The following is a 24,221-nucleotide window of genomic DNA, read 5'->3' as shown; positions in this document are numbered from 1 at the left end:
AACAAGCCCCGTTGTGGCAAATGCAACCAAGCTCATTTGGAGGACTCTTGCACACAGGAAGCGGAAAAATGTAGCTACTGTGGCGGAGATCCACACGACTTGCAAGTTTGCCCGGCTTACAAAAGACGCATTCGAAATGAGAGTCGCTCTATCATAAAGCGCTCCAAACAGACATATGCGGAGATGGTGAAATCTTTTAAAACACCAGATTCCGTGTCTGAATCAGCTGTCCCAGTTGAAAATCCCTATCAGGAGTTGTCTTCCGATGATCAGGACGATGGCGAAACTGATGAGGGTGGATCTCTTTCGGAGGTACACGCACCTGGAAAAAGGAAGTCATCATCTTCCCCGGGATTGCGCCGAAAGGTCTTTTTAAAGTCTTCCCTCAAAAGTTTGCCTAATGTTAAAGGAGACGGGGTAAACTTAAAAACTCCGAAGAATCAGGTTCCTCTAGCTTCAGATCCATGTTGTAGCAAGAACCTGTCACACCCGTCTCCGCCTGTTAAATACACTTCAAAGAGAAATAATCGACAAGGTAGCAAGAAAAAAGCTACCAAAGTTCCTCGCAGTTCAAGTAAGCCTCCTAGACCCAAGCGAGGACTATTTACTTTTAGGGTTCTCGTGGATCGCTTATATAATGCCCTCAGCCTTCCAGAAACATTTAGAGGCATTATTGATATGTTTATACCTACAGTAGAAGAATATCTTCGGAATCTGACACAATCATGGCCCCTCCTTGCTGCGATCATATCTTTCGATGGATAATTCATCAAGTGAGGTACAAGATATGATCACTGTGCTACAGTGGAACTGTCATAGTCTAAGACCTAAATTAGATCTGTTTAAGTTTTTGATTCACAACTCTGATTGTGATATATTTGCCCTTTGTGAAACATGGCTTTCTTCTGAAGATGAACTCAACTTCCACGATTTTAACATTATACGCCAGGATAGAGATGACCATTATGGGGGAGTTCTTTTGGGGATCAAAAAGACTTACTCATTTTATAGAATTCCAATCGCGACTCATCCTGGCGTAGAAATCGTCGCTTGCCAAATAAACGTAAAGGGTAAAGAACTTTGCGTAGCTTCCGTTTACATTCCTCCAAGAATTTCAATCAACCGCCGTCATCTTTGGAATGCGGTTTCTGCACTATCACATCCAGTTTTAATTCTGGGTGATATGAACGCACATGGTACAGGGTGGGGCGAACCATATGACGATAATAGAGCGGCCATTTTCTATGATTTGTGCGACGATTTCAATTTGAACATTTTAAATACAGGTGAAGTGACACGTATTGCATCTGACGGCAAAGAAAGTCGTCTCGACCTATCACTGGGGTCAAGTTCACTATCATTCGATTGCTTGTGGAAGGTAATCGAGGATCCTCATGGTAGTGATCACTTACCCATTATAACCACCATAAAGCATAATAGTGAAAAGTCAGACCATCCAATTCAGGTTCCTTTTGACCTCACAAGGAATATCGATTGGCAAAAGTATGCAGAAGCGGTATCTTTTGGCATCGAATCATTCAATCCCCTCCCACCTTTGGATGAGTATCGATTCCTGTCTGAACTGATATATAAGAGTGCATTAGAATCACAAAAACGACGTGTTCCAAGTGCAACCTTCAAAAGAAGACCAGCCACACTAGGCTGGGATGATGATTGCACCCAGTTGTATCTTAAAAAATCTGATGCTTTCAAAACTTTTCGTAGGCACGGTACCTCAGATCTTTATCAAGAGTACGCAAAGCTCGAAAGACAGCTGAGAAACCTGCTGAAAGCGAAGAAGCGTAGTTATTGGCGACACTTCATTGAGGGTCTCTCAAGAGAAACTTCAATGACAACGCTTTGGAGAGTGGCTCGCAACATGCGAAACCGCTCTTCTTCTAATGAGAGTGACGAATACTCCAACCGTTGGATATTCAGCTTCGCGAAAAAGGTCTGCCCAGACTCAGTCCCAGCACAACCGATTTCTTGGGAAACATCCCCAAGAGACGGTTCTCTGGACAGACCCTTCACTATGCTGGAACTTTCTATGGCTCTTCTTTCATCAAACAATTCCGCTCCGGGACGCGATATGATCAAGTTCAATCTTCTTAAGAATCTCCCAGATATCGCGAAAAGACGATTACTGGACCTGTTCAACTCATTCATGGAGAACAACATCGTTCCGCATGAATGGAGACAGGTCAAAGTAATAGCTATTCAAAAGCCTGGTAAACCAGCGTCTGATCATAATTCATACCGCCCAATTGCTATGTTATCATGTTTAAGGAAACTGTTGGAAAAAATGATCCTATCGCGACTCGACCATTGGGTTGAATCGAATAGCTTGCTTTCAAATACGCAGTTCGGGTTTCGCAAGGGCAAAGGAACAAACGATTGTCTAGCGTTGCTTTCAACAGATATTCAACTGGCCTTTGCGGAAAAGGAGCAACTGGCTTCAGTTTTCTTGGATATTAAGGGCGCCTTTGATTCAGTTTCCATAGGAATATTGTCAGAAAAACTGCACAATAGTGGACTTCCAGGAATTTTAAATAATTTCTTGTATAATTTGTTGTCAGAAAAACATATGAGTTTCAATCTCGGACAACTGACAACTTCCAGAATTAGTTACATGGGCCTACCCCAAGGCTCATGTTTAAGTCCCTTGCTTTATAATTTTTACGTGAAAGACATTGATAGTTGCTTGGAAGGACAATGCACGCTAAGACAACTTGCAGATGATGCTGTGGTTTCTCTAAAAGGCCCACATGCAGAAATGTTGCAAAGACCATTGCAAAGTTCCTTAAACAATCTGTCCATTTGGGCAAGAGATTTGGGGATCGAGTTTGCTCCGCAAAAAACTCAATTGGTTGTGTTTTCTAGAAAGCGGAACCCAGCCCAACTGAAACTCAATCTTTTGGGAATAGAAATCGACCAGTCTTTGACTTCGAAATACCTTGGGGTCTGGTTTGATTCAAAAGGCACTTGGGGTACCCAAATCAAGTATTTGGTGCAAAAATGTCAACAAAGGATCAATTTTCTACGCACAATTACCGGAACATGGTGGGGTGCTCACCCGGAAGACCTCATAAAACTTTACAAAACGACTATTCTCTCTGTTATTGAGTATGGCTCTTTCTGCTTCCACTCAGCAGCAAACTGCCACCTAATAAAGTTGGAACGAATTCAATACCGTTGTTTGCGTATTGCTCTCGGCTGTATGCACTCAACGCATAATGCGAGCCTTGAGGTCTTGGCAGGGGTGAAACCTCTCCAGAACCGATTCTGGGAGCTCTCGCTAAGGTTATTTATCAAGTGTGGAGTGAGCAACACACTTGTCATTGAAAACTTCGAAGAAATGCTCAGTCTGAACACTCAATCAAAATTCATGAGAATCTATCTGTTCTACATGTCATCTGACATAAGCCTACCAAGTTATAATCCTCCCCGTGTTCACTTCACTAATGACAGTACCTCTGTTAAATACGATCTGTCCATGAAACAAGCTATTCAGGGAATACCAGATCAACTTCGGTGTATATCTATTCCTCGCATTTTTAACGAAAAGTACCAAAATGTCAATTCCTGTAAGAGATTCTTCACTGATGGGTCTCGCATAAATGGATCCACTGGTTTCGGTGTTTTCAATGAAAATTTCACCGCCTTCCGCAAACTTCAGGAACCTTGTTCGGTTTATGTTGCTGAGCTGGCAGCAATCAACTTCGCTTTGGGGATGATTTCCAACATGCCCGTAGACCATTTCTTCATCTTCTCGGATAGCCTTAGTTCGATTGAGGCACTCCGGTCGATGAAACCTGTAAAACATTCATCTTACTTTCTTACAAAAATAAGGGAGCAGATGGGTGCACTGGTCGAAAGATCATACAAGATTACCTTTGTATGGGTCCCCTCGCAATGGTCAATTTATGGCAATGAGAAGGCGGACTCTCTCGCAAAGGTGGGCGCACAGGAAGGTGAGATCTATGATAGAAGAATTTCACATGATGAATTTTTCCATTTTGTTCGCCAGAGTTCTCTTCAAAGTTGGCAAAATGATTGGCGAGATGGCCAGCTGGGACGGTGGTTACATTCCATTATTCCTAATGTTTCTTTGCGAGTGTGGTGGTATGGTCTGGATGTAAGTCGCAATTTCATTCGCGTGATGTCAAGACTTATGTCCAACCATTACTCGCTAGACGCGCATTTACACAGGGTTAACCTCGCGTTGAGCAATGTTTGTACTAAGTGCGGTTCCGGTTATGATGACATCGACCACGTAGTTTGGCAATGCCCGGATAATGACGCCTCCAGAGCGCTACTTTTGGATACCCTTGAGGCCCGAGGTAGACAACCCTTTGTTCTTGTGAGAGATGTGTTGGGGACCCGCGATGTCACATACATGGGATGTATTTTCGACTTTCTTCGCTCTGCTGGTATAAAAGTTTAATTTGCTTGTGTTTTCTTCTCCAGTTTTTTTTCTCTGTTTTGTCCTCTTTGTGTTACCAAGCTGCCCCTGGCCATCCGGAAGACCAAGTCCCACAACAAGTTGGTACCAACACCACAAGGCACCGAATACGCTAGTAAGATGCGATTCACCCCCGGATGAGCAGCAGTGAAACCTTTGGCCCAATCCTTACCCTGTCCATCCCTCAAAATGTGACCTTCTAACCTCGAGCTGCCACGAGTACCCTGGCTTCCACCCATTACTAACAGATATCATTAAAAAGTTATTACTCTGTATAATGTATACTATTAAGTACAAAGAAAGATCCTCGGCTCCGTAAAGCGTTATACGCGATTGAGCCCCAAATAAACGAACTAGATAAAAAAAAAATACTCCGTCCCGGTCGATGTAGGGCCATAGCTTGTATAGTGGGCTCAATTTTGGAACTAAACGATGACGAATGTCCGGGCTACCCTGGGTTTCCATCAAAATTCTTCGCTCTTGACTATAAGCTTCTGCTTGGACTTGCTTCCACAGTTCCTTCTCGGCGCGCTTCAGCTCTTCTTGATTCAGGAATCCGGTTTCAGTGCACTGCCCGTTTTTACGACAGCGAACGTTGTTTATGAATCTGAACACATACGCTTGAGTCCTTAGTAATCGTTCCCATTTACTGAATCGCGAGAACTCATGCAGTGCTATCGGGGTAACATGATGTATGTTGTGAGTACAATTAAGCTCGTTGTTGGTGGAAACGGCTTTCGTGTTTGTTGGCCACTCCGCTTCTGGTTGAAAGAGAAAGGATGGGCCACAAAACCAACGATTCCTGGGGTCGAAGCACGGACCATTCCCCCATTTCGTAGCGTCGTCCGCTGGGTTTTGTTTCGAAGGTACCCATCTCCATTGGTTCATCTTCGTCAGTGCAAGAATTTCTCCGATTCTGACTCCAACAAACTTGTGATACTTTCTATGATCCGAGTTGATCCAAGCTAGGACTGTAGAGGAGTCTGTCCAGAAGTAGGTTTCCGCGATATCGTAGGAATGCGAAGCGGCCACTGAATCTGCCATCCGAGCACCAATGACCGCAGCCATCAGCTCTAAACGAGGCACGGACAACACTTTAAGCGGCGCCACCTTACTTTTAGCTCCCACCAATGCCACTTCTACTCCTCGGGTTCCGTGCGCACGAAGATACGCTACGCATGCGTAAGCAGCATCACTGGCGTCCACAAACATATGTAACTGCTTTCGACCGTCCATTTGGCTACGGAAATAGCATCGAGGAATCGTTACGTCACTCAGCCGAGGTAGGTAGCTGATCCATTGCCGCCATCGTTGACACAAGTCGTTGTTGATCGGAACGTCCCAGTCAACTCCAGTTGCCCAAACGTCCTGAATCAGCGCTCTTCCGTGTATCAAGTAAAAAGTCATGAATCCGAGGCGATCAAAAAGGCTCATGACAAGCTTGAGCATTTCTCGCTTGGTTGGGACGTGTGAGGGTTGAATTACTTTATCCAGTTCTTCGCGGAAAGTCAATGTGTAGATGAACACATCTTTGGATGGGTTCCATTTCATGCCCAACACCGACTCAACTTTTTCAGCTCGTGATACACTTAACTGTTTCGCATCTTCATCGGAAATGCCGTCAATTGCCGTCAGCAACGCATCGGAATTGGACAGGAAGTTCCGTAGGTTAAAACCTCCGGTGGAATGAATGGATTTCACTTGTTGAACTACTTCAATAGCTTCTTCTTCCGTTTCGAAGCTGTCTAAATAGTCATCCACATAGTGATATCTAATAATTGCCGTAGACGCTCTGGGAAACGATTCCATATGCTCCATTGCATTGGTGTTTTTCACAAATTGGGCCGAACTGGGGGAACAGGTCGATCCAAAAGTGGCAACATCGATGATATACACGGAGGGAGCAGCTTCGGCGTTACCTCTCCACAAGAATCGTTGGGACTGACTATCTTGAGGGCGTATGAGGATGCGAAGAAACATTTCTTCTATGTCCCCAGTCACTGCTACCCTGTGCTCTCGGAAATGATAAAGAACGCAAACGATGCTAGTCAACAGATCAGGGCCCTTAAGCAAAGCTGAATTAAACGATACACCGTTAACTTTCGCCGCCGCGTCCCAGACGACCCGCACTTTGTGCGGCTTTTTTGGGTTAACCACCACACACAACGGGAGATACCAAACTCGTGTGCAGTCGACGGAATCCAGCTCGGTGAGACTCGCTGGATGACAATATCCCTTGGCCACATATTCTTCTATTTTTTCATGGACGCGAGCTCGAAGAGACGGCTCCCTGGATAACTTTCTCTCCAGAGATTTGAGCCTTTGGACCGCCATCGGAAAGCTATCGGGAAAAACGATGTCATCAGACTTCCACAATAGACCGGTCTCAAATCTACCCGACACTCTGCGAGTCGTTTTCTCCAAAATCATCCTAGATCGTTTGTCCTCTTCTGATTCGGGAACTTCACCAACTGGCTTGGTTCCTAATTGATCCAGCGAGAAGTAATCGTTGAGTTGCTCGTTCAATTCGTAGTCAACATCCGATGCAGCTGGCGCGTGAAAATTAATCGAAACCGTTGGCCTTGGAGCACATGCACTGTAACCGTAGATCGTCCAGCCTAATCTGCACTTAGCGGCGATAGGCTCGTGGTGGTATCCTTCCCGAATCTTCAGCGGAATGCATAGCCTCAAATTGTCAAGTCCGATAAGAACTTTAGGTTCCGCCTGTTCGTAGTCAGCAATTGGCAAACCACGCAAATGTGGATAACGTTCAGCGAGAGCGCCATACGAAAGAGATTGTTTCGGTAGCAGCAGTCGTTCAACTGTATGAGCGCCTTCTATCTGGAACACAGCGCCTTTTCCGGCTCCAGCAATTTGGAAGCGTACCCTTTTTGATTTCGATTCTTGGCGTGCCACGTTGCCAGTCCACTGTAGCGTCAATGGCTCTTTCGGACCGTCCAAACCCAGCTGTTCTGCAATTGAATGGTCCAAGAGTGTCGAAGAGGACCCCTCATCGACGAAAGCAAATATTGTTTCCTGTTTGCCTGCGAAGGATACGACGACGGGTAATATGCGGAAGTATGGATAACGGTCACAGTTTTGGCTGATAACTGCTGTATGGCTGGATGAGAGATGCGTGGAACTCGTGGGAGTTGGTGGATGAAGGAGAAAGTGGTGTTTTTCACGGCATCCCTCCATACCGCAACCTTACCAGGTTCGACAGGGCCACTTTTGGTGAAAATTTAAACACGTTCGACACAAATTATGCTGACGCACTATCTGCATACGTTCCTGGATGCCCTTTGCCTCAAATTCTTCACACTCCGCTAGTCGATGACCTGTAGCACCGCATACGATACACGGCTTCGGTATTTTTCTCGTCACACCGTTATTCCTCGATTCCGTCTCTACGGCATCGTGGGCGTAAACAAAGGCATTTTCTCTGTCTCTTGGCTTTTCTGCCCTTGCCGGTGAACTAACTGGTAGATCGAATGACACTTCGCTGGCCGCCTGAATGAGTTCGTTCATAAATTCGCCAAATGCTACCAGAGTGTTGTCTTGGTGTAGTAGCTTGTACCTGGCCCAATCCAATCTCAGCTGTGCCGGTAATTTCGAGATCAGCTCTTGTAGTAAAACGGGGTTGGTCAAATGATTTTCCTGCTTCGCTGCTTGCAGGTGAACGACTAAGTTTTCCACGGCGAGCCCGAAGTCAATAAGCGTGTCTAGTCGTTCCGATTTGGGTGCTGGTACGCGACGCACACGTTCGAGTAATGATCGAATGATAAGTTCCGGTCGGCCGAAGCGCATTTGCAAGGTTTTGATCACATGCGGTACGCCGGCTGGCATCATAAGTCGGCTGCGGACCGTCTCCAGCGCATTCCCACGTAGACATTTCTGGACACGAACCAAGTTCTCCACGTCTGAGAATCCACAGGCGATTGTCGTTTCTTCGTATGTTCGGATGAACATGAGCCAGTCCTCCGGATTACCGCTGAATACCGGAAGATCCTTGCCCGTTACCTGACGCGCGGCAATTTGCATGTATGCAGTCGGTAACGCTGGGTTCGTGATGCTGTGGTCATCATCATGCAACGAAAGGTTTGCAAGTTGCAGAATCGACGGACTTGATACGCGTCTGCTTTGATGGAGTGGCGTTGCTGGATTCACTGTAACGGAATTTGACGTGGAGATCCGTGCTGCATGGTCAGCCAAATCGTCTCCCTCTGTCTTTTGTTGTGAAGAAATCCAATTTTTTATCCTTTCGGACTTAGAGATCCGAGACGATGACGAACATTCACTCAGTTCTGCTTGCTGCCGCAACAGTTCCTTTTTCTTTTCCATGGATTCCCGTCGCAGCGTCATCATTTTCTCCTGCAGATCCTTTTGCTTCGATAGTCCCACTTCTCGGAGTCTCGCTTCTTCTTCCATTAAGTTCCTCTTCATTTCCAGTTTGCGCTGCTGCTCGGCAAGCTCCTGACGTTGAAGTTCTTCTTGCTCTTTCAACTCATTTTCCTTCAAACGTTCCTCCTCTTCCAGCAAGAGCATCTGGGCTTCCAAGGCTGCGGCACGAGCACTGGACGTGGCACTAACTTTAGATCCGATCGTTTTCTCGCCTTTCTTGCTGCGTGACTTAGACGTGCGACTTGCACCTCCTTTTCCCGTCTTGTCCTTCGTTTGGGGTGCGTTGAGTAGACCGGAAGACTCGCCGCCGACGCACTTATTGCACATCCATTTACGGTCCTTAATTGTGTGGTCGACACCTGCACACTTGAAATGGTGCCAAGCGCTGCAAACATCACAGGCCACCATCGAATCTAAGGCGTCATGCTCGTTGCACGATTGGCAATTATATCCGGTTGTATTTCCTGCCAGCATCCTGGGTGACAAAACTCTTAAAGATTTTGTACGGTCGGTCACCAAATCTTTGTAGCAAACACTTATATTAGGGTTGAACGCTTTAAGCTAGAATGGTTTTATTGAGTTATTGGTTAGGATCGATAGTGTTACAAAGGTTTGACTCACAGTTTTGGTGTTCTACCGTGGGATGAGTTTTTAGACCGTTCTGGGTTCGGCAACTATACATGGGTTTCCAGGTGTTTCGGGAAGCACCACTGGCTCTCAATTGCCTTGATGTCCAACCAGCGATATCTGGGTTAATACAACTTCGTGCAACAAATTCTGACCCTGATGCGAAACAAATATGAATAAAAATACCTATAACATTGAAGTGCTTGCTCCTTTACCGTATGTGAAAAGAAATTCCGATCAGGTTCTTTAATTCCGACACTAATTCAACTTTTCTGTAATAAATTTCACCTATTGCGACCAGTAATAACAAAATGATCAAAAGTGCTAGTCACTATGTTTGACAGAACCTTTATCTCCCCTGTCATCTCTTATCTTCTACCTATACATACTCAATATCGATGCCCTGCTGTAACCAAGTTACTGATTCGGCCGAGGGGCTTGCTACTTGCCGTAACATAAATAAATTGGGTTAAAATTATTGAATTTCATAGAAATGTGGCAAAGTGTTTCGAGAGATCAATTTTTCAATTCCCAAAAACTAAAGATAAACACAAAATTTCTGTAAAACATCGGTGTATCGTTTTTAATTGCATAAAAGTGTTTGCCATGCTGCAGCAGTTTGAGTGATACATATTCTGGCAAAATATAAACCTAATCGGAATAATGGTTGTTGAGATATTAAAGTTACAAGTTGGGCTCGATTTTCAGAATAAAATTTATTTGTTAAACAAAAATGTATAAAAATATTAAATTTTGAATGTTTTCAATGGATCTAGTCGAAAGTACTAATAATGCAATTTCAAATGCAGAAAACCGCTTCTTGATAGCATTGTTGGCTTGGTTACTGTGCTTCATGGCAGTTACCGGAGATAAAACCGCTTCGTTCTTTGAAGGTTCTTCTAAATAACGATGTACTCTATTGCAAATACAACTTAACAATGATGTCGAAAATAAAAATTAACATGTAGTTATTTTCAAATAAGGTATATAATCACATAGGGTTAGACCTTGCTGAAAATAAATAATAATAAGCATCTCTAGAATCAAAAACATGCATTTATGGAGCAAAAAGTATGCAATTTTTCATTATGGCTATCATTAAGTATTAAATTTATTATGAAGAATGTACTTTAAAGCATATTTTTCTTCGGTATCATTTAGAATGCGATTCTCTTCTATACTGGACAAATTTTGAACTAATTCCGTAGTGTTATTGCATCACTGGACTTAAATAAGTATTTTTTATCAATTTCATTGATAACAAGGCAACCCACTATATCAAGCTGTATAATGCTTGGTGCATTGTTACTGACCAACTATTACACTCTACCTTTAGAAGAATAGTATTAGATCCCAACACATTGAAAAGTTCATAAAAATTTTAAAGTTATGCATGTGGAAAGTTGTGTAGAACTTTGAGAAATGGGGTTTTATTGAGTTTTAACGAAAACCGCTTCAGTTCCATAACTAAGGACAATTTGTATAATGTTATATTTTTCCTACACTGTAGAATAGCTATGGAAATTTATGCAGAAAACCGATAATGATTTTATTGAAAAATAAAAAAGATATCACACAAATAAGGTGTCCTCTTCATAAAATGAACAGTCCTTAATAGCATAGATAATGGTTTAGATTTTCGGGCTAATTTGTCCCGCGACGCAGTATATCATTGTACTGAGAAATTGAGGGTGGATCGGTATTTCTTTTTACAAAAAAAGCAAAACAACCTGAAAGCCACTGAAACTGGTACCCTCCAGGCACCCCCTAGGAAAAAATCCTAGATACGCCAATGATTATGTGTTTTGATAGTTATTAGTTTGATTGTATATATCGAATGAACAATACACAACGACAGCAGAAGAGTTTGATGAACTATTCAAAAAAGCAAAAACTATATCTGGCACACAAAAATTTCATTCTTTTGTACCAATCGCTCATAATAAAATCATGGCCAAAACATATTCCAACTCCAATAAAGAACCAAAGGTTTACAAACTGTTGTTTAATCAAATTAATCAAAATATATGAATATTCAACTAGAAATAAGAACAAAGTGTAATGCCACATAAAATTAAAGAAAAAAATTAAAAATAAATATATAAAAAAAGTTTTTTTAATATGCGTTTATCCGAAATCCCCACAATGAAATTATGCGCCTACCATTGAGCGTCAACAAAATTCAGTTCGATCATTCAAAATTCGTATTAAAAAAAAATCCTGCTTTTTTGCAAGATAAATATAATCTTTATATTGATTAACTGTTTATCACTTCCGACAATTCTACAACAGTCCACAATATATCACATATATATATTATAATTTTGAGTTACATTAATATACAAGTTAGAGAAAATATACGCCCTTTTCAAATGTTAGTCCAGATAAATGTTAGATTTTTCAAAGTTGATACATCCATAAAGTTTCATTGGTTGACAAGAGGCTTCTGAGGCTATATACACGGAAAAACGAAAGTACCCAAAAGTGAGTTCATTCCACCCAACTTCGAGATTGCGTGCGGGAAGCCAATTTTGAGTTGCTGGAGTCGATGTTTAGGTAGGTAGTTTGCATTTAGGCGTATACGGCCAAAGTACCTAAAGTCAAGGTTCTTTTTACTCAACCGTCAGTTAAAATTACTCAACTTTCGGTGTTGTGCCACTTACTCAATTTTGGCTTCCCGCATCGAACTCTCAAAGTTGGGTTGTTTTGCTATTCACTCTCTGATAACAATAAAGAGAGCGAATGAAACAGGATGCAAAAAAGAACTCAAAAATGAGTTTAAAAATACTCAAATTTGGGTTCTCTTGTTTTTCAGTGATGGCTATGTTGGAACGAAACACACTGAAAAATATTCACTCAATGTAGACACAAAAATAAGTTTTTGTTAGAAAAACTTTTTTTTTCCTTAAATATGTCACAGCAACATTGTTCGGAGAAAATGTAGGTAATTGAAATACCTTTCTCCAGAAAAAAAAATCATCGATTTAAAAACATAGGGTTTTTTGCAATATTGATTTTAATTTTTAAAACCTTTTTTTTCAGTGTAGAAAGTAGTTTTATATTTTTTTTGATATTTTTCTAAAAAACTTCATGGAATTTTACGATACTCCGCCATACAACACTTTTTTTTGGAGCTCTTGTCATTTTTGAGTTACATCGATTTCAAAAAAAATCAATGAAAAAAAAATAGGCCCTATTCAAAAGTATTGTTTATGTTCACCAAGTTTCATTCGATTCTGAGAGGGTGCTGCCATCCGTTGGTCGAGTTGGCGCGAAATTCGTCTATAGGCAGATGCCTTGCTACAATAGATGATAGAACAAAATAATCATCATCGTCATCATGACCCCTTTTGTGGTTCGTTACGCCTATTTGACTACCTCCTTTATACGTACCTCGATACCAAGTAGAGTAAAAGCACTAGACTTCAACACTGCTGCAGTCTTCGCCCCCTCCATACAAATGTCATTTTTATGTATGAAGTGGCGAAGATTAGTGCAGAATTTTAGGGGGGCGAAGTCTAGTGTTTTACCCTACATGTTGGAGGATAGTCCACCATGGCCACGAAGGCCGTAGCGAGGCTAGCTCCATCGATGACCGTTTCTTAATAATAAATAAAAAGAACGCAAGACACCTTCCATCAAACTAAACGACTGCCGACTGATACCTCAATCAGCAACCGACACACTCTTTATTCCATTCAGGTACATAGAATTCAACATTTTTCTTTTATAATAATATACCTACAACATCTCTCCAGCAATTCTACGCATCAACAATACACTAAGGTCTTTTTTTACACGGGGGATGCGTCCCGTGTAAAAAAACCGTGTAAAAAACCGTGTTAATTCGCGAAACCGTGTAAAAAAAACTGAGGGAAATCTGAAAATAATTGAAATGTCCTCACTTCCAGACATTCGAGGTTTGTTTTAGAGAGTTGATAAGGAAAGAGGGGGGGGGGGGGGGGGTAGTAGCATAGACTTAATACTAAGACATAAATGTCAGGAACAAATTCAGTTCGATTTCTGACGCCAGTTTTTCCCCCATGTTTCCCCCAGTAAAATCGCCCAATACTGGTTTTCTTAAAGCGACGCTTTCAATGTCAGTTGGCTCCGCCCGTTTTCATCAAAGCAAGACTGAGTTCGCCAATTTAGTGACCATGACAACGAGAAAGATTGCCAACTGACAGATTGATTTTTATACATATTTAGCAACACCATATCTTCAAGCGTTGATAACCGTGTGGGTTAAACAAGAGCTCAGTGATCTCAACGTTTATGGTTCGATTCCAGTCTGCATAGTTGTAAAATCTTTTTGCTCGGATCATTTTCGCAATACATTAAGCCGAGTTGTAGATATATTGTTCGGTTTTCGCAACGAGAACAGCAAATCAAATTGTTACAATGTGGTGGAACAATTAGTTTAAACGAAATAGTTAATTTATTGTGCAGTATGTTAAAATGAACAGCATCCTTTATTGTTTGATTATGTTTCAAGGATTAAAATAATTGATTCAGTTTTCTCTTTTCTAGTAATAGTTTCCGCAAGTAAACGATTTTTTGACGATTTACAATAAATATTGACCATTTTCGATGCTGTTTGAATTCAAATCCTATTTTATTGTAAATCGTCATGAAAATCATTTACCTTCGAAAGCAACTACTAGAAAATATATTGCTTTGGAAAATGTACGTGATTAAATATAATATTTTCAGTTTTTTTAATTAAACATATTTAGCATACTTTTCATCACATATACTCCTTCGCCTTTCTGTCCGTGATCCGTGCCTTGACCGGATCGACGTTTGTCCTTGGCCAGTCCAGATTTGGCCGGCGCATCCCGTTTGTCCTGCTCCATATTATTATCCAAGGCTTTATTACCTTTGCTTTCCGGCTTGTTCCTCTTGGGGGATTTCTCTGGTATCCTCCTCTGTACCATTATTGCTGAGCGAGGTCATCCACTTCCTCCATGTGACTTGAGCTTGACTGCCAGTTGCAGGCGCACCTTTTCGGTAGACGTTCCCTTCAGGTTGGCATCCTTCAGAATATTAGCTTGTTCTATCTAGATTGGCACTCCGAAAGCTTCTCTTCACATAGCTTTGATTCATCCGGATAAATCTGCAAACATAGTTCCTACTTCTGCCGGACGAACCGCTAGTCTGGTATGGTGTTACGAACAATATTTTTTCAGCCTGCATAACCAAAAAAACATACGGTTGAAACTGTCGACATAAGTGCCCTCATTTCATACAATCCAGGAAAAAAAATCCTACCTACCTTCAAGACTCTGTTTATCCTAGGGTTTTCCGGTGTGGGCTGCGATGTCCAGTAAGCCAATCAAGAATATTTCCCGGTTGGAAATTACATCTGAAAACTTGGGATGCGATCGATGGTGGATTGTTGTTGACTCCGAGGTTGACTGCGTTTTTTCTTGTTGCCATGGTCACTAGATTTGAGGACTCAGTCTAGCTTCGATAAAGATGGGCGGAGCAAACTGACATTGAAAGCGTGGCGTCAAAACACAAGTATTGGGCGAACTTACTGGGGGAACGACTGGCGTCACAAAAAATTCTCCAGTTTCATATTGATTGTTGGTAGTAGTAAGGGTAGTAGTAAGGGTTAGTGGGGAAGGGGACAAGGGATGTGTTATGGGGAGCAGAGTGCATATTATTACCAAGGAAGATCGCAACGGATATTTTGGGGTGTTACAGGTCCACGGAGCAAGGTGGTGTAGAGAAAGATGTTCCAGGACACCCAGGAACTTTCGCGAGTGAAGGCTTTAATATCTACGAGCGTAATCGATTAGTTGTTGTTACATCACTGATACTGTTCAACATCCTGCAGGTCCACAGATGTTCTAGGTCCTCCAAGAATTTCCATGTTTAAAGACCTGCATATCTACAAGCGTTATCAATGGTTTATTGTCACATTACTGATACAGTGTAGCGTCCGACGGGTCCAGGGAGCCTAGTTCTGTAGAGAAATAATTTCCAAAGATGATCTAGGACCTCCAAGAACTTCCGCAAGTAAAGGCCTTAAGATCTACAAACGTTATTAATGGTGTGTTGCCACATTACTGATATAGTGTAGCGTCCTACAGGTCCAGGGAGCATAGTTCTGTAGAGAAATAATTTACAAAGATGATCTAGGAGCTCCAAGAACTTCTGCGAGTAAAGGCCTTAAGATCTACAAGCGTAATCAATGGATGGTTGTTACATTTCTAAAACGTTGTTACATGCTACAGGTCCATGAACCATTTTTTTGTAAGGAACTAATTTCCACAGATGTTCTAGGTCTTCCAAGAACTTCCATGAGTAAAGACCTCAATATCTACAAGCGTTATCAATGATTTATTGTCTCATTACTGATAAAGTATAGCATCCTACAGGTCCAGGGAGTAGTTCTTTAGAGAAATAATTTCCAAAAGTGATCTAGGTCCTCCAAGAACTTCCGCGAGTAGTGGCCTTAAGATCTACAAACGTTATCAATGGTTTGTTGCAACATTACTGATATAGTGTAGCGTCCTACAGGTCCAGGGAGCATAGTTCTGTAGAGAAATAATTTCCAAAGTAACAACAATTTATCGATTACGCTGTAGATCTTAATGTCACTACTCGCGGAAGTTCTTGGATGCCCTAGAATATCATTGAAAATTACTTCTCTTTAGAACTATGCTCCATGGGCCTGAATGATGTTACACCGTATCAGTAATGTGACTACAATCCATTGATACGCTTGTAGATCTTAAGGCCACTACTATTCGCGGAAGTTCTTGGTTTCCCTAGAATATTCTTGAAAATTACTTCTCTTCAGAACTGTGCCCCATGGACCTGTAGGATATTACACCGTATCAGTAATGTGACTACAATCCATCGATTACGCTTGTAGATATTAAGGCCTTTATTCGCGGAAGTTATTGGATGCGCTAGAATATCCTGGAAAACAACATATCTTCAGAACTATGCTCCATGGACATTTAAGATGTTACACCGTATCAGTAATGTAACAACAATCCATCGATTACGCCGTAGATCTTAAGGCCACCACTCGCGGAAGCTCTTGGATACCCTAGAATATCCTTGAAAATTACTTCTCTTCAGAACTATGCTCCATGGACCTGTAGGATGTTATACCGCATCAACAATATAGCAACTATTAATTGATTACGCTCGTAGATTTTCATGCCTGAACTCTCGGAAGTTCTTGGAGGTCGTAGAATATCTTTGAAAACTACGTCTCTACAGAACTATGCTCTAAGGACCTGTAGGATGTTGCACCGTATCAGTAATGTGACTACAATCCATCCATTACGCTTGTAGATCTTAAGGCCTTTATTCGCGTAAGTTATTGGATGCCCTAGAATATCCTTGAAAACAATATCTCTTCAGAATTATGCTCCATGGACATATAGGATGTTACACCGTATCAGTAATCTAACAACAATCCATCGATTACGCTGTAGATCTTAAGGCCACTACTCGCGGAAGTTCTTGGATGCCCTAGAATATCCTTGAAAATTACTTCTCCTCAGAACTATGCTCCATGGACTTGTAAGATGTTATTCCGCATCAATAATATAGCAACAATTAATTGATTACGCTCGTAGATTTTCAGGCCTGTACTCTCGAAAGTTATTGGAGATCTTAGAATATTTTTGAAAACTACGTCTCTACAGAACTATGCTCTAAGGACCTGTAGGATGTTGCACCGTATCAGTAATGTGACTACAATCTATCCATTACGCTTGTAGATCTTAAGGCCTTTATTCGCGTAAGTTATTGGATGCCCTAGAATATCCTTGAAAACAACATCTCTTCAGAGCTATGCTCCATGGACCTGTAGGACGCTAAACCATACTCCAGAAATCATCTTTAGGAAAACCCCCATTTAACCCCTCCTAGCCCCCCATATATTAACCCCCCCCCCCCTTCAACAAGCAGACCCCCCCCCCCCCCCTCCACACATCCCTTCCCTGCAGACCTCTTACATCATCATCCGCCTCCACCTCATACCACTTTTCAACTCCCTTGCAACCCTTTCCCATAAATCCCCTTTCTTCCTTTTAGTTCCCTTCTAGACATTTAGCGCGAGAAAGTTGAAAAAACGTGTTAATTCGCGAATCCGTGTAAAAAAAAACCGTGTTAATTCGCGAAACCATGTAAAAAAAGCCGTGTAAAAAAAAACCGTGTAAAAAAAACGTGTAAAAAAAAGACCTTAGTGTACTGCAATCTTCACGTACTTGAAGGTTCGACGCTAACCGAGCGTTCAACGCTACCTAACTCCCAACAGTACATACGGTGTTCAAATACTATTTATTGTGTATGGCGAAAACCGAACAATATTGCGCATTTCCCACCTCACTGGACCCCTTTCGCAGTTAGTATAAGTGCGGGATCGTGAATAAAATTGCGATTTTGCATCGAATCGTTTCGGTGTCTTCTGCGCACTTATTCAGCACCTTCTAATGCATAAGTGCGCAGAAGACACCGACACGATTCGATGCAAAATCGCAGTTTTATTTACGATCCCGCACTTATACTAACAGCGAAAGGGGTCCAGTGGGGTGGGAAATGCGCAATAATGTGACCAAACCAGAAGTTAAAGTGCATGTTTCGAGTCCTGACAGGAATATTTGTCAATTGAATGAATTTTGTCTGTAGAGCTAAGTCATAGACAGCTTGCATTTACACTATCGTATAACATATTATGTGGTTCACCATAACAGGCGCCTTATCAATTCAAACATAAACACAGAAAACATTTACGTCTGTGGTCAGTGCCAGTTTGATTTGCAGTTCGGAAACATACCAAACACAAGCAGAAAAATGAAGCTCTTGCTGTTAGTTGTGCTGTTATTGAATGCCAACGGATTTATTACTGGAACATCCCGTAAGTTTTTTGACATGTTAAATTATTAAATAATGTTATTCGATACTTGAACAATTTTCAGAATACAGTGACGCATCGATCCAATTTTCGCTGAGTTTCTTTCGCACGGCTTACAATCTAAATCCGACCAATAACTGCATCCTATCACCGATTGCCATTCAATATTCGCTTGCTTTGTTACATCATGCAGCCAAACGGAATAACACCAAGCATTTACAAGGCACACTAAGATTGCAGGACAGACATTACTCATTCGCCGATGGGTACGCACCATTTCTGAATGATCTTGGCAACCATGCGCTGGAGATGATCACCAAGGTGTTCCACCCGCAAATCGAACTCAATCCAAACCTGCTGCCGGTGCTTCAGGCGGAGTACTCCGTAGACGTGCAGGTCGAAGACTTCAGTCGTCCGGAACAGGTGGTGAATTCTGTGAACAGTTGGGCCTCCCGCTTCACAAACGGATTGGTGGGGGATGTGTTTTACGGGGGCGGTTACTCCAGAGATGCCAATCTGATGATCATCAATACTCTTACCCTGAACGCTTCCTGGGAGTATCCACTGCTGAGCGTACATAAGGATGAATTCCGTTTCCGAAACGGAGCAAAAGAAGTTGACATGATGCAAATTAACAAGGGACTCAGATCTTGTGAAATTGGCGATCTTCGGATAGTGGAGCTGGCCTATGAAAGAACCTCCGACCTTTCAATGTTGTTCATCAAGTCCGATTCGCAGCCTTTGGAGAAGGTCGTCGAGAGGTTAGATTTGCAGATGTACCGAACGATCGATGAGCAACTGTACGAAGATCGGACCAAATTGACGATTCCCAAGTTTACGATCAGCATGGGAACAGGGGCGAGGCGTGTTTTGAAAGCCATGGGTCTGGGTTATGTTTTTCGAAATGACGCATTCGATGTATTTCTTGGATTCAGCAGCCGTTTGGCGGACGTTTATCAAGCGTTGAAAATTGACATCGATGGAAGTGGAACACGCGCCGCTGCTGGAACGTACTCGGATCATCATGTTCGCTTCGGATTGGAATCACGATACGATGGGCCTTTTGTTTTTGTGATTAGAAAGAATTCGACAAAAGACATTGTATTTATAGGGCACTATTCAAGTGATGTGTAATGAAGTTTGTTAAAAACAGTGATTTGGTTAGTATTGGAGATTATCAGATTAACAAGATGAATACCATAGGTCTTTCCTGCCTGCACGCGCTACCCTACTTTCAAATAAACGATAAAAAAAAGCGTTACAGATTTAAACAAACTTTTTGTCGTTGCATTTATTTGAGTATTCGAATATCGTTTTTACAAAAGTCATCACTAAGTTGCCTAACCATATCTGCACTGGGCACTATTTGCGTATATAATTGATGAACGGAACCCCCGCGTGCATCATGTCCTAACCGGGGCATCCTGTCCTGGCTGGATTCCACCAACGGTGCCCGTTCCCGTCTTCGGTAGGAAACCGTTCTCATCGGCACGGTAGTTTACCCAGTAGGTTTGTCCGTCCGGTGCCACAAACGTGTAGGCTCCTTCCACGGCCAGGACCTTTGTTCCATCGTTGGTGTCCTTCGGTGTTCCCAGTTCGGAAAAGATCTGTTTGTTGCTTTGCTCGTATCTGAGAAAGGATCCAAGTTAGCTGTGAACAAAACATATCCTCAAATTACTCACGTAAACTGGTAGCCTGCTTCGTTGTTGTTGGTGGAATTGTATCTTAGCAACTCGATTCCGCTGGCATCCTGTGATTGCTGTGGCTTAGGAGCACCCAAAACGGTACTCGCTACTGATAACACAAAGATGATAGTAAATCTAGACATTGTGTTCCCCTAATAATCCTAATTTTACGAATTTTTGATCGTGAATGATGGTTCTCGGTTGGGGGTGGGTCACATTTATACCGAAACATCCCCATCTCGTTGACCTTTGAGCTTCAATGATTATTCAATTAGCGACTTGGCGGTGCTCGTTAGGTCCCGAGGTGGTGGAATGTACTCGTGTGTCCGATCGCATATTGACTTACCTGGGTTGACATGAGCTCACCCATGATCAGTGATCACCTACCACCGATTATCGTTGCAATTTACCGGCTATCGGTACGCTAATCGTTGGGGAAATATTTGCGTTTGGACTAAGCTGTGGGCTAGCACTACACGGTAGCCACTCAAGAAGCGTCAAGCTTGACCAAGGACATTCGGTGTTTAATCAGGTGTTTGTCATTAGATCATTACCAATTTATCGACAGTGACTTTTTTCAACGGACAAACTCAGAAGCATTTCCCCCTTTCAGCGCAAAAACTAACCGACATCATTCAACTGGGCTGTTTACACCTGTTTATGAGTTCTCACCGGCCAACCCCTCTCTCGTTAGGGACGGAGTTTCGAAGGCAAGGACGGGAAGTTACTAGTGCATGCTTATGTCCATGCTTCCGACTTTCGTTCTAACCGGATGGTTCGCGGTCTTTTTTTCTGTGCGATGCACAGTGGCAGTGTGTTCACCATTAGCTCAAAAGAGTTATAATAAAAAAGTGGATAATTGTATTAGGTTAGGGCAAATCGTCAATTGAAAAAAATGAAAGTGGAAAAATTATGCCGTTGTCTTTATGATTCAGTTCCAAGCGGGGACCTCTTGGCAGCCTCCTGAGTCCCTCTGAAGCACCCCTAATGGGCCATGGAGCCCCTGGAACCTCCGGAAACCCCCTGAACCGCCCCGGTGACCCCCATGGAGCCCTTGGAAGCCTTGGAACACCTTGACACTTCTCAAGACGACCCTAAGACCTCCTTAAAAGCTCCTGAATCCCACTGACACCCCCTTAGGTTACAACAACCCTCGCTGAAATCACCAAATAAATGTCATGTTTAAATATAAAAGGGAACAACAAGGAACGAACTCACCGGATAATTAGATCTACCCAGCTTCGAGTGAATGTAATCAGTTTATGCGTATCTGACAAAAAATAAGCAAAATAGGGCGGAATTAAAAGGTTCAAAATTGATTACACTCATTCGAAGAGGGTATTCTGCTTAGAGGGTTCGAAAAGTCGGTACAAGATCTATCCAGCTTGTTCTCTGTGTTTGCTTTTGGCTGCAGCATCTAATAGGCTAAAAATGCCCTTCAAACCGACTCGTTCAAATCACTCACTGAGATTCTATTCGTTGAAGAAGAAACCGAAAAAATAAAGAATTACCAAGAGCCATAGCACGTGAATCCCGCAAAATTAGTTTCTTACTTAAATTAATTATAGTCCTTATTTAATTTAAGCACAGAACTCCCTTTTTTATGCCTTTTGTAATTGATGCACATTTTTATTTTGTGCATCTCCAGCCAATTGCAAAAAAAGAGGTTTCAATGTACTTGCATATTGAGTTCAGGAGTATTATTTTAGTAACTCCATTGTATTACCAATGACGCCAATCTCATGCCGTCCTCCATGTTATGGATTCTGCTTTCGGGTGGCTTTTCAGTCTAGAGTAAAATCAAGACAAGCGCTACTTGTTTAATTCCGACGTTTCGGCCATTGGACTCGGTCCTCCTCAGGGGATCTGTTAATTTATTTTTAACCCTTCAGCGCGCGCGCTGTTGTAAAAAGTACAACACTACCAAAAAACCTCGCTTGTCGTATGCAGCGCGAGCGCGGTGCAGTTTGGGTTGCTTGATGGCGCGCGTCCTGAAAGGTTAAGACATGATACTGTACATTTAAATTTCACGAAATACTTTTTTTACAAAAAAACTCACAAAAACATGCACCGTCTCTTGTATGCTGTTAAAACCTTTGCGCTGAATTGTCCTATGTTTTTACAAAGTTCTTTTCCTGGACACCTAGTTTTAAAAATGTATAACAGTTAATTGCTCAAAGCTTTTGCCTACCTCTATCATGTGTACCATATTTGGTTTTGACTCGCGGTTGCGTTGGTGGATAGTCGTACGAAACATACGAAAACTAAAAACCTGATTTGGACACTAATATACAGAGAGATAAAATAGGACAATGCAGCGCGAAGCTTTTAGCAGCATACGAGGGACGATGCAAGTTGATGTGAGTTTTTTTTTTTGTAAAAAAGTATTTAGTCAAATTTAAATGTACAATGTCATGTCTTAAAAATAAATGAACAGATCCCCTGAGGAAGGCCGAGTCCAATGGCCGAAACGTCGGAATTAAACAAGTAGCACTTGTCTTGATTTTACGCTAGACTGAAAAGCCACTCGAAAACAGTTCATTCTACAGTCGAACCTAAATGGGTATCCACGATGAAATTGGCACACAGAAAATATTGTATAACTTTTGATTGCGTTCTCCAAAACAGCTATTTTTCAACCATGAATAGGGCACTGCATGAATTTCTGTCTTTCTCTTTCACTCTAACAGAAATTTTGTAAACAACAAGGCCAATAAACGTCAAAATTCCATACAAAATCAAAACAATGCAGTGCCCTATAGTATATTATGTGTAGCTAATACCATAAAATTTTCATTAAAATTGGTTGAATATTGGCGGAGATATCGTTGAAACAAGGGAATAGCCACTTGAGAATCTTGTGCAAACAAACATGGAAAATATCACTTTTTTGCCATTTCAACTCTGGCGCCAAAATACTGAACCGATTTCAATGAAAATTTTTGTATAAGGTACACTGGGGCAAGATGAAACGCGAAATTTTGAAGTAGATTTTAATACAATTTAAAAATTCATCCTTCGCTAAAAGATTGTTTGAATCAAAAACTATATTTTATAGCAATCAAGTTGGTTATCATAATTAGAAAACATCATGTCAACTCACTGTTTCAACTTGCCCCGGTGTACCTTACGTAAAGTATGTATGTAGAAGTAATTTGTCAAAATTTCATTCATTTTGATCATACCGTTAAAAAGTTATAACCATATATGTCGCACTATGTCACAATAAGCAGATGTGGTTTTTGGTATGGTGAAATTCAGACGGCTCTTACTTTGAAAGTACTCAACAAAAACGGCTGAAATTTTCACTGTAAACAGTTTAACACAACAATTTTACACTGTCAAAGTTTTATGAAAATCGGGACAGTGTTACCAGTTCTACAGTCAAAATAGGGCACGCGAAACTAAAAATGGTCAAAAAGTATTTAAAATTTACCTTGAATCGATTTGAGCTTTGGATATTTGCTAGAAAAAGTACTGAACCGATTTCGACCAAATTTTTAACACTTAATGGATACTATGTTAAGAATGTCGAGTGAAATTTTCAAACGATTTGATGAGGTAACAACAAAGTTATAGCCTAAGCAATTTTTTTGAAATGGGTGCCCAAATTTTGTAAAATCTCATATTATGATATCGACAATATCTGCGCCAATACTCAAACGATTTTAATGAAAATTTTATGGTATTAACTACACATAATATACTATTCATGGTCAAAAAATTAGCTATTTTGGCGAACGCAATAAAAAGTTATACAATATTTTCTGTGTGCCAATTTCATCGTGGACACCCTTTAATTCAAAAGTTATGGATTCTGTATATGGATTGTATAGGTTTCGATAAGGCACGTTGATGAATTCTGAACCGGAAATTTGTCTTGTGAAGCATTTTGTTTTCGATATGTTTTGTAGCTACCACAATGTCAAAATTTTAATCAAATTTTAAACATTCGTATACCTACAGGAAATGGCCAAAATGTTCGGGATAGGCAACTTTTTTTTTCTCTCACATAAAAATTCAACATGCTGTAGCTTTTCATATAGTGCATCAAAAGTTCTCAAATTTTGAATGCTTGTCAACCTTTTATATGTGCATCGTTGGTACAAATTTGGTCTCAATTGGCAAATCTCTCGTGAAGCTAGAACCAACAATCAATATG

The 24,221-nt window shown here is 41.5% G+C and overlaps 2 protein-coding genes across 2 annotated transcripts; one reads left to right on the top strand and one right to left on the bottom strand.

The window, feature by feature from the left end:
* Nucleotides 1–18,225: 18,225 nt before the first annotated feature.
* LOC115267119 (leukocyte elastase inhibitor-like) lies at nt 18,226–19,681 on the top strand. The gene is made up of 2 exons (XM_029873959.2): nt 18,226–18,377; nt 18,439–19,681. Exons 1-2 carry the CDS (start codon nt 18,314–18,316, stop codon nt 19,506–19,508), a joined length of 1,134 nt encoding a protein of 377 aa, XP_029729819.2. The 5' UTR covers nt 18,226–18,313; the 3' UTR covers nt 19,509–19,681.
* On the bottom strand, nt 19,633–20,261 carry LOC109407838 (cuticle protein CP14.6-like). Its single transcript, XM_019681004.3, has 2 exons — nt 20,057–20,261; nt 19,633–20,003 (listed from the first exon to the last, which is right to left on the bottom strand). Exons 1-2 carry the CDS (start codon nt 20,200–20,202, stop codon nt 19,778–19,780), a joined length of 372 nt encoding a protein of 123 aa, XP_019536549.3. The 5' UTR covers nt 20,203–20,261; the 3' UTR covers nt 19,633–19,777.
* Between the last annotated feature and the right edge of the window lie 3,960 nt (nt 20,262–24,221).

Source organism: Aedes albopictus, chromosome 2 (assembly GCF_035046485.1).
Source record: "Aedes albopictus strain Foshan chromosome 2, AalbF5, whole genome shotgun sequence".
Classification (NCBI taxonomy): Eukaryota; Metazoa; Arthropoda; class Insecta; order Diptera; family Culicidae; genus Aedes; species Aedes albopictus.
Note: the sequence above shows the minus strand (reverse complement) of the source record. Positions and strands in the feature narration are given on the sequence as shown.

Excerpts from the sequence above, each read along its gene's own strand:
- LOC109407838 (XM_019681004.3), bottom strand. The coding sequence starts at position 20,202 with ATGTCTAGATTTACTATCATCTTTGTGTTATCAGTAGCGAGTACCGTT. Across the intron at positions 20,004-20,056 it reads GAAGCAGGCTACCAGTTTAC|ATACGAGCAAAGCAACAAAC; the intron begins GTGAGTAATTTG and ends ATCCTTTCTCAG.
- LOC115267119 (XM_029873959.2), top strand. The coding sequence starts at position 18,314 with ATGAAGCTCTTGCTGTTAGTTGTGCTGTTATTGAATGCCAACGGATTT. Across the intron at positions 18,378-18,438 it reads ATTTATTACTGGAACATCCC|AATACAGTGACGCATCGATC; the intron begins GTAAGTTTTTTG and ends AACAATTTTCAG.